Source organism: Epinephelus lanceolatus, chromosome 7 (assembly GCF_041903045.1).
Source record: "Epinephelus lanceolatus isolate andai-2023 chromosome 7, ASM4190304v1, whole genome shotgun sequence".
Classification (NCBI taxonomy): domain Eukaryota; kingdom Metazoa; phylum Chordata; class Actinopteri; order Perciformes; family Serranidae; genus Epinephelus; species Epinephelus lanceolatus.
The window spans coordinates 2,708,907-2,719,920 of NC_135740.1; the positions used below are offsets into that span (position 1 = coordinate 2,708,907).

Here is an 11,014-nt window from a genome sequence, read left to right on the forward strand (position 1 = left end):
GATTGGTCAATGCAGTCATGACGTCATCACGTCAGCATGTGACGAGTACCGGCAGAAAAAAAGGGGCTTGATATCAGCTGATGTGCTAAAGGCAGTATCAGATGAGGTGTTAAAAGGGGGGCTGTCTGTGCAAAGAGTGGCCAAAGACTATAAAATGTGTATGGGGGAAATGTTCTGTTGTGTTGGTTTTGTTGTGTAAGTTGTAGGCTGATTTTTACTTTGTTCTGTGCCTTATAGCCTAGCAAATGTTTTAATGTGAACACATTTTTTTAATCTTTAATCTTTTTAATCTTTATTCTGACTCTTTCCCCTTGACTGCTGTAACACTGGAATTTCTCAATTGTGGGATCAATAAAGGTGTATCTTATCTTATCTTATCTTATCTTATCAAATTAGGGTTGTATAACATTTTTACACCTCCATCAGTCAAAGTCGCTAACTTTGTAGGCATAATCAATGCATTTTCCTATCAAGGAATTCACACAAACGCTCCAACTGGTACATCCGGTAATTTTTAGTAATATACAATATTTTTGATACATTCTTATCACAGTCTTGGTATGAAAGAAACGTTAAACAGTTGCCTGAATGAAATATAATTGATTTGACCTGAAAACGATGAGTTTAATGCTACTTTTTAGCAGTGTTACAATTGTAACTCCTGCTGTTACAATTAATACTCAAACGCGCTTCAGTTGTAACATCAGATAGAGTCTGCTTTCAGTTTTATTACTCAAGACCTGTTTTATCAATTTAAAAACTGGTGGTTTATGATAGCAAACATGTGTTGGTGCTTTGCCTGAAAATATTACATATGTAGGTAAAACAATCTCTGAGTAATAGAGTGAAAAGTGAAAAACATTACAACTGTGGCAGCTCTCCCCTACATGTATAGCCTGAGTGAGATTAAAAGCTTCCAGGGTGTCGATAAAATCAGAAACAAAGATCTGAGAGGGGCAGCAGACATGAATGTTAAAATCACCCAATATAAGGATTTTACCATACTTAGACATAAAATGAGATAAAAGCTCTGAGAATTCCTCAATAAAAACACCATTTAGCTTGGGCGGTCTGTAAATTATTAAAATCAGTACAGAATCATTACAATTTACAATTAACATTGTTCATAAAAACTGGGGTGCATTTAAAATCATTTCTATAAATGACAGCAGCAAACAACAGCAAAGTGATAAAATCATGACATAAAAAGGATTTGTTGTTAAGGGATCTGATGTTTAAAAGATCAAAATTTACAGGGTTGTCAGGTTAAAATTGTCAATAAAATCCATGTTGAGTGATTTGCAAGTTGACTGGATCCAGGTGTGCAGAGAGAGGATATGGCTAAAACGTTCACATCCGCGGCCATAAGGGGCAAGAGGTCCAGAGATAAAAAACTGACCTTCCAGAGTGGAGGTTAAAATCTGCTTTGGTACGCTCAGACACTCTCCAAGAAGCATTGTTACAGCCATCGTGAACAACCAGACATTTGACGGAGGTGGGGAGTGAGGGCAGTATGTCCAGGAGTTTGTCACAGATATCAAGGACTGTGGCACTGGGAAAGCAGTGTGTGATGGCGTTAAAGAAGCGGATATGCCTGGTTATGGAGTTGCCGATGATTAACGTTGTGGGGGGGAAGAGGGGGCAAGGAGGTGATGTGTGTGGGCCAGCTGGAGAGGTCGGCAGACGCTCAGCTTCCTCCCTCCGCGCTGAGGACAATGGCGCAGGCTGGGGAATCTGCACAGGGACGAGGAGCCCCAGCTCCAGGGAGACCCCCAGAGCGTCCGATGACGGCCTCCTGCAGCATACTGCGGCAATTTTCCCTCGTTGAGGTGATATCAAGCTCCCTGGTCAGTGCTGGCTGCAGGTGGCAGATCTGTGGCGGTGATGGCAGGAGTGGAGATGCTGGTCGCGGGTGGAGACGATGCAGCTGTGACTGGAGGAGTTGTAGGATCCGGGACTGCAGGAGCAACGCCAGGAAGAACCGGAGCCTCGACCGCCACACACAGAGAAATAGGGGTATCATTTCTGTACCTAAAGGTACATTTGTCAGAAAAGTACCCCGTAGGGTACAGAAAAGGTCCGTAAGGTGATAATTGTGGACCTTTGTTTATTTTTAAAGGTACAAAATCATTGCTGACAGCAAAGGGTACATAATTGTACTTGTAAGGTACAGAGAATTATGCAGCAAATCAATCACAAAATATTTAAGATTTAAACAGAGGGTTGGGTTTATTGAAATAAAATAGACTACTACTCCATCAAATTCTTGGGCTGTGTGGCTTGGATAATTTTATGAGCTTCATTAATATATTATTAATAGCTGGGTGTGTATTTTAGTGATTTCAGCTAATCTTTACATTGCATTGTGGACATTCATTCATCTTCTAACCGCTTCATCCTCTTGAGGGTCGCGGGGGGGCTGGAGCCTATCCCAGCTGACATCGGGCGAGAGGCAGGGTACACCCTGGACAGGTCGCCAGACTATCGCAGGGCTGACACATAGAGACAAACAACCATTCACGCTCACATTCACACCTATGGACAATTTAGAGTTACCAATTAACCTAGTCCCCAATCTGCATGTCTTTGGACTGTGGGAGGAAGCCAGAGTGCCCGGAGAGAACCCACGCTGACACGGGGAGAACATGAAAGGCTCCCACGCCTGGGATCGAACTGGCAACTCTCTTGCTGTGAGGCGAGAGTGCTAACCACCACACCACCATGCCGCCCTGCATTGTGGATATGCAAATGATAATTTAATAGTTTTAGAAAATAACGTTGTAGGATCATTGACTGTAAAAGTGTATCATGATGGTTGTGTATGCCAAGAGGCTATCACCCTCATGTCATTACTTCGAAAGACCAGCAGGGGTCAGTGATCTGGGTTCACCAACCGCCCCGCCCCCACCCCTGCTCCATTGCATCTCTTCCCGGGCATGAAAAAGCTCCTAAAACCTGAGACAAGGCTACTGAGACCAAAATGTCCATTAGCTTTCCTGCTTTGTCGAGCTTGTCCACTGATGAATTAATCAACAGAATAACTGAAGTTGAAATACAAATTAATGAAAAAGAAGCAAGGAAATTCAGGGGTAAGTAAGTTAACTAGACCTTATGTTTCTGTTCATGCTACTTACGCTTAGCTAACATTAGCTAACTTTAACAAGCCTAAATACTAGATTAAGCACATTATAGGTTTGTTTCCAGATAGGCTAAGTTCCATTCTTATTAGCTATTTCAGAATGTAAACTATTTAACTTTGTAACAGGATACTTTTTTTTTGAGCAATTTTGTTCATTTAGTTAATAAACTGTCAGTATAGCAGAGTGAAATGCTTCCACTTGCCATCATTATTACTCCCTATTTTATTATATATATATATTTTACAAGTATTAACTACAATTTTTTTCATGGTTTCGTTGAGCTATTTTGTAATGCTTTGCAGTCCTCTGTGGGGACTTGTTTTTCCTGTAAGTTATTCATTGTCACTCCCTTATGGAGCCCCTGCAGACTTGGGTTTGGCAACCCATTTGCTTCCCTGCAGTCTGCTGTGGCATGTGCTCGTGACGTAGTAACGTAATTGCTCTCGTCCTCCGACGGTAACTTTACCGTGCGCTCTGATCCGACGGCCTGTGCTTCTGTAATGTAAGTTTTAAATTACATTTTGGCCGTGTAGCTTGTAGTTTTTTATGTAACGTTAATGCCAAATTGCCTTGAAATGTCCACGAGTTGAAACAAGCTTGGTGTCATTTAGCTTCGCTTGGGATTTCGGATGCAAAACGGCAGACACCTGCGCTGTAACTAATGTTAGCTCATGGTTTAGCTAGCAAGCATTCATAGAGTTAATGTTAAGCTAACGTTAAACTGCCATTTCCCGATGGCGCTTCTCATCTCTTCCATACATTTGGTTGCACCTAAGTGTATACATGTGTTCAACATTTATTGGCCCATAACTGTTGTAACGTTAATTTTGCGTGTCTGTGTGCGTGTCTGTGTGCGTGTATGTGTATGTCTGTCTCAGAAAATGATGTGGATGGATAAACGGTGGATTGTGGACTCACTGAAGCCATGGTTGGATACCTGTTTGATGGTTCCTTCAAAAAGCAAATAAAATTTCAACAGTTTGTGCACCAATACAAGGAGGATGAGACCATCATTACATTGGAGCCAGTACCAGTTCAGTCTACAGCAGAGCTCCAACCTCAGCCTTCAACTGATCCAAAGTAAGTACATGAAACTTTTAAGAGGCAGTTGTGGTTAATTTCTTCAACACAATATAGATGTGCCACTGTCTTACAATATGGAAACACATCTTGTGTTTCTCTAACTTTGAAGCTACCCAAGGGGGGGTTTTAGGGAAAATAAGAGCTCAAGGGGTTAATATGCCTAATGTAAAAATTAATCAATATTTTTTTAATGATGGTAGTTGTTTGCTCATTTGCATGGTGTGTGGTTCAGGTTTTTGAAAAGGATGTATAGTGAGACATTGTGAAATGAAACCAGATATTGTGGGATTTTTTTTTTTTAAGCTTAAATCCTGGCTTTTCCTGGTCTTAAAAGGCAGCATTACAGTAAAATGTTTAAATTTCCTCAACTTATTGGACAGTTGTAGCTTGAGTGAAATGAATTTTGAATGGCTCTACCTGTTTATTCATCATATCCACATTATTAGTGATTCTTTAAAAACATTTTCTTGTGTGTAAATACTTTTATGAAACCACTAATAGAGTAGTCATCCCAAAATAATGTCACATCATTGCCGAATGTTTTTTAAACCTCATTCCTAGGCTTTCTTAACAAAAAACAGCTGAATGTTTATCTGTTTTCCAGCAAGGACCACAATGGAACTGTTTTAGTAATTCGTTATGCCATCCTCTGGGTTCAAATACACATATGTTTCATCATGTATGTTCTATTGTTTAACCCAAATAAATCCAAATCAAAGCCTGAAAGAAGGCCCGTATCTATTGTAGAAAAAATGGGAGATAATAAGACCCACCCATCATATTTCATAGGTTTCTGGAGTTGTCCATACAAATGTGAACAGGAAAATGAGCTTGAAGAGCCTTGTCAATGCTAGAAGTTTTTGGTATTTAAGAAAGAGGTTTGATTTTGTCAATAATGCCAAACTCTAAGTTTCCATGTGAGCAGCGAGAACAGGTCTGATCAAGAGCTTTCTGGTCGAAGAATTTCTATTACATGGTGTTTTCTTAGTCTTCTTGAATTTGGTTCAGCTTATAGTTTGTCACAGACTTGCATATATTGTGGCTGTCTGCTGGTCAATGGTCCATAATTGGGAAACACTGTAATCTTGTTGCATTGCAGTGGTGAACCAGTTCGCAAGAGACTACCCATCGTGGTTATTCTTCCAACCTTTCCCAAAGATGTTCAGATGAGGCTTGATGCCAAGGAACCAAGTCACAAAGTACCAAAACTACGCAACAAAATAATCAGAGTGCTGTATGAAATGATGGCAGAATACACCATGTGAGTATAACTGTTACAGTATTATCACCTCTGCTACTACAACTTAACTACTGTACTTGTGATCCTCATAGACTGTGAAATTATCTTTAGACAAAACCAAGAGGTTGTTTTAAAGTTTGTGGCTACCTTTGAACTAGGTATCCAACCAACGCAGAGTATATTCAAGTTGCCAAGGCACTGATCATGAAATACCCTTTCCTGAGAGATATGGAGGGGAATGGCTATGTAAGTTGCGTTCTTGTTTTGTTTTTAAATCACTGACTTATCTGTATGTATATATTTGCACAAGGTATTGTTACTTAATCCTTACCTGCTGAATTATGCCAAATAATCAAATGTGTTTTATTTTTACTAGCACACGTGGCACATGTCCCTAAAGCGGAAATTTAAAGCAGAACGTGCACCACTTCTCAGCGACAGTGAAGTCAGAAAGCTGAAAGAGAAGTTTGGCCACACAAGGCAGTCCAAAGCCACCAGTGCATCTACAAGTTTGTGCCGAAAGCCAGCTAATGTAACATTTGTAAGTCCATTGCCATCACTTTTACTTTTTCACTTAGTGCAAGACAATATGAGGCTGATATTATAGACATTTAAATATTTTTTGTATACACTCTACTCCCATCCTTCCTCTGACTGTACACTACTGTATGTCTCAAATATTTTATGCAGTTCAGTGGATATTTTTTATCCAAAGCTCCTTAATGTAGAATGAGTGTGCAGACTTTAGGATATATCTCTGTCATTATCTGTCGCTATCTGAGCATAATCTGTCTCTGTCCTTTTTCCAAAGGACATTTGTGTTGGGGAGGATTCCACATCTGTTGAGGCCCATGTGAACGTGCTACAAAGTGAGTATCGGAAAACGCATCCAGACATCTCAACTGTCAAAGACCGCATGGCATGAACGTTTTCCTGGAGACGTCATGAAATCATGGAAGGGATGCCTGTGGGGGATGTACTCAACAAATACCCATACTTAAGGACGCCTGCTGGAGTATGTACAGTGAAAAAACTTGAATGTTACAGGGGAGCATTATAAATTTATGTAATAATTTAGAATATTGTAACATTTGCGGTCACTGAAAATAAATATATTAAGTCTGCTACAGTCAGTTGCAGTCTGTAAAAGCCATAGTATTGAGGCTTAACAGCAATTGTATAATTTACAATTAATTTCAGTGATGTACTTAATGTTAATAATAGTGTCTTCATGTATATTCTACAGTTTTTTGACGAGGTTGACCGAATCCACCCTTCAACAAGCAGCTTCTGTCATCGCTTCAAAGAGGGCTTTGCTGGACTTTTGCCAAATGTGCTGAAACTTGCCGAGGGAAAATCTCCCCTAGCAAAACAGTACACTGATGCAAGACGGGATGCATTAGCTGAGGATCTACCAGGTAGTGACAGTCACCTTGCTAATGAACCTGACAGTAGATCCGCTGTAATTACCACATTGCACACTTGAAAATGCGTGTGATTGTGAATGTAGGATATTTTTCTGCATTGCAGGAATCGACTTAAGGGCCGGGCTTATCCTCTTGCCATCCATCTTCAGAGAAAAGATTGAACACTACATCACAATGGGAGAGGTAGGCATCTGGATTGTTCTCCTGTACTGGTAGACCTCATGCAAATACATGCTCAGGAAAATATTGCTTGGATACAGGAATTAACTGCTTCATGTAGATATGCTTGATTTAAACATTAACTTTTTAAAACTAATACAGCCTTTATCTGTATTAATATTGTGTTTGCTTGTTTTTTTTAGTAAGCGTAGTATGAAAAATATAAGGTTAGTGTAAAGCCCTTAAGTCCACCTCTCTGTTTACAGGGAATTTTCAACATATATTTGCTGCATTTTTACAGAAAAAAATATGGTTTAACTGAAAGATTAATCGCATTTGAAATTTTGTTGATTCATTTATAGAATTTTTTAATATGTAAATAAAAATATATTACATTTGTGAAAAGTCTGGAATGGACTTAAATGGTTATGTACCGATTAAACCCATGTCAGATGTTTAACATAATTGTTGATATATTGTGCATATTTTTCTTACGTAGGGGGACCCTGCTACACCCTATCCAACCATACAACTGATGGACATTGACTGGAAAATGGCGATTACAGGAAGAGGGCTTAGTGTGGTGAAAGTAGATGGAGTAGACGTGTGCCAGTGTACAGGCCTTGATGAAGCCTTCATAACAGCCTTCAGTATGTATTTTGCTTTCAACATGCCTACCCACTGCACCTGAAAAACACACTGACCTTCCTTCAGAGGTGCATTGTCAGTATTGTGGAAGAGGGAGACAAGCCCCTGCCAGTAACTGTACTCCGACTGATTAACCTTCTGTGTTAGATCATCATGCCTTAACTACACCACTGCCCAAAGTGCACTCGAAGGACATTTACTCTAGGGAAGCTGCTCCAACATGTTGGACTTGTTCATGCACATGAACCAAATTTTAGTATCACCTGTGGGGTAGGCGATTGCCAGTCAACTTTTTCCCGCTTCCATTCTTTTAGAAAATGTGTGTACAGGAAGCACAGCTGCTTTGTGTTTAGGCCTTCTGATAATAAAAATGATTGTCCCATTGAGTCCATAGTACAGCAACATAGCTTGAACCTGGATCAGCAAAATTCTGAGACTGATCCAAGTGCTTCTGATCCCCAAACAGTTGACCCAAATTTAGATAAACTGTTATAAGATTTCAGAGATAATCTATTTGGATTCATTCTTAAATGCAGAGAGAAAAACCTTCTACATTTGTCAGTCCAACAAGACATTACTGATGATGTAAAATTACTATTTTTTTCAAAGAAAACTATGATTTAGAATGACAGAATTTTTCCCCCTTTTACACCTGCCATTAACACAAGTCTCCTGTCCAGATTGTAGCCAGATATGTGATTTAAACTTAACCCTCCTGTTATCTGTTTTGACTGTTTTTCTTCCTTTGTCTCTCCTTTCCTCTTTCCTTCCTTCCTTCCCCTTTTCATCCCTCCTTTCTCCTTTCCTTCCTCATCCTCCCTCCTTCCTTTCTCCTCTCCTTCCTCCCTTCTTCCCCTCCATCCTCCCTTCCTACCTGCTCCCCTCCTTCCTTCCTTTCTCCTTTCCCTCCTTCTCCATCCTTCCCTCCTCCCTTCCTTCTTTCCTCCATCCTTTTTTTCTTTCCTCCCTCCCCTCCTTCCTTCCTTCTCCATCCTTCTTTCCTTCCTCCTTTCCTTCTTTCCTCCATCCTTTTTTCCTTCCTTCCTTCCTTCCTTTCTCCTTTCCTTCCTTCCTTTAAAGCTGGTTAATGAACGGCTCATTGGGCATGATGCTTTCAGTTTTGTGTTAAGCTCTGAAGGAATTGAAACGCATACCACATGTTTTAATTTTGTTAATGTTGTGTTTTATGCAGAATTAATATCCTGTATGAGTTATAAATTTGCATTTTGTTCTGTACTTTATACTCAGTTTTGAAGTGTTTTGCAGAGTTATAATACTTAAGGAATTGAATCTTACCCTGCATGAGTTATGAATTTGTATTTTGTAAGTGTGCTTTTTACTCAATTTTGTACTCAACTTTTACATGTTATGAAATGAAAAGCACTGCTGTTCTGTTTGGATTAGTTTACATGTAAAATTGATTTCGTTAATGGATGTAAACGAATTAATACTTTTAATAAATTTTGGTGAATAATTGCAAATGTTTATGTCTCTGAATTTAAGGGTATGTTTTTGTCTCTTAAAGGTACAAAATGGCATGTCGCTCCAGCTGTACCTTATCAGGTACAAGTTCTGTACCTTTCTAATAGGTACATTTTTGTACCAGGAAATGAAGGTACATTTTTATTGCTAGGGGTACAGAAATATTCCTTTAGAGGTACAGACAAGAAGGAGCAAGTATGTACCTTGTTCAAAGGTACATACTTGTACTCTGCTAGGGTACTGCTGGGGCGACAAAGCATATGTACCTTTTTAGGTCCATTCTTGTACTTTGATTTCTTAGTGTGCAGGATGTTAAAACAGTTGGAGAGCTCAGCAGGTGGAGAGGCTCTTAACCCAGCCGGATCTTTTTCTGCTGCGGCACACCACCTCGGTCCAAGGCAGCTCGAATGATTTTGGGGGTGGAGCAGTGGACTAGGGCCAGGAGCCCGGAACCAAAGCCAACCTCCGGATCAGCTGGTAGCGTTGGTGTTGTCAAACACCCGTCCACGGCAGCAGTGTTGGTGGTGTCTGGAGCTCCCATATCCAGCTGTCCGGTGGACGAGGGGCCACTCACCTCACCTGCATTTTCGAGCCGGACTGGAGCCATGTCAGTGTGCAGCGATGGCAGCCAAGGGAGGGTAGCTGCTGAGGCAGAGACCACCTGCGACATCAGGGAGGAGGGTGCCACTGGGAATGCAAGATAAGAGATTTGTTTTGACTCGGCGGCAGCCACGGCAACACAGCCTTCAATCATCGTCCTTTTTCCGAAGGTCACTCCTCAGGTGCTCGACATCATCCCTTAACTGTGAGTATTGGTGTTTACAGTCCACACATACCGCCATTAAGTCAGTCCACAAAATACTCTTAAAACATCCTGAACGTTTAAAAGGAAAACTTAAAATAATACATTAAAAGTAATCCCATAATCTGTAAAAGAGTAGTGATTTAAAAACAGGTTACATGGTCTGGGCCTGTGATCCCGCTCTTCCGTGAGTGTTCTGTCAGAGAATTGCGTAAAACAAGATAAAATCTAAGTCCGATGACCAAAATCCTTAATCCAGTTAAAAGATATGGCTAAAAAACAACCAGGGTTTAAAGGTATAATTAGGAGATGTGGTCCATATCTCTATAAAAACTGGATAAAAGTCGAGTCACAGACAAAGCCTCTGACAGGTAGACACAGGACGCCGACAGGTAGACACGAGAAGGAGGACATTACCATGTGCATTAGCCGATGTGGATATTACTATGTCTGTTGTTTTTGTCTTCTTCTATTTAAATGCATGAAAAATGACTTAAACAATAGTTGATCCCTTTGAGCTCTAGGCCTTTTTTGGGGTATTTTTACTGTCTTTACTTTTAAGCTCATATCACGGTCATTACAAAGGCTACATACACATGCTGTATCTTGTTTTTTTCAGGACAATCTGAGCTATCCAGATTTGTCATCATTACATGTCCTTCTATGTGCCTGTGTTTTATATTAATTTTATATCAATGGAAAAAACAAATCTGTGTTACTAAATTCTTACATTTTTACATGTATCTCACCATAGCAAGTTGGAAGTTGACATATTCTGCCATATATGAAGAGAGGAGACTCTCTGGAATCTGGCAATATAAGAACCATGATAGTGGGACATTCTGTCACTTCACAGTTGTCCAAAACATGTGATTTGAGCCAGGCGGACATGATTGCCAGTATTTTTTCATTATTGCAAGAAATTCCATTGACTCATTCACAAGTCAAAAATGTGTTTTATTGGAAAAAACATGCCATATTTACATCTAAGATAATAGAAAAATAGTCAACCAAGTGCAATGATGTCCTCCAA

At 40.0% G+C, this 11,014-nt stretch overlaps 1 protein-coding gene across 1 annotated transcript; it reads left to right on the forward strand.

Moving 5' to 3' along the window:
- The first annotated feature begins 4,024 nt into the window (after positions 1-4,024).
- LOC144463779 (sterile alpha motif domain-containing protein 3-like) lies at positions 4,025-9,158 on the forward strand. Its single transcript, XM_078169168.1, has 8 exons — positions 4,025-4,220; positions 5,323-5,484; positions 5,622-5,709; positions 5,840-6,004; positions 6,275-6,478; positions 6,710-6,881; positions 6,994-7,073; positions 7,549-9,158. Exons 1-5 carry the CDS (start codon positions 4,066-4,068, stop codon positions 6,386-6,388), a joined length of 684 nt encoding a protein of 227 aa, XP_078025294.1. The 5' UTR covers positions 4,025-4,065; the 3' UTR covers positions 6,389-6,478; positions 6,710-6,881; positions 6,994-7,073; positions 7,549-9,158.
- Positions 9,159-11,014: the final 1,856 nt, after the last annotated feature.

What these genes read in the sequence shown, in the direction of transcription:
- LOC144463779 (XM_078169168.1), top strand. Translation starts at nt 4,066, where the DNA reads ATGGTTGGATACCTGTTTGATGGTTCCTTCAAAAAGCAAATAAAATTT. An exon ending in CAGCCTTCAACTGATCCAAA is followed by an intron (nt 4,221 to 5,322) that starts GTAAGTACATGA and finishes GTTGCATTGCAG; the next exon opens with TGGTGAACCAGTTCGCAAGA. An exon ending in ATATGGAGGGGAATGGCTAT is followed by an intron (nt 5,710 to 5,839) that starts GTAAGTTGCGTT and finishes TATTTTTACTAG; the next exon opens with CACACGTGGCACATGTCCCT.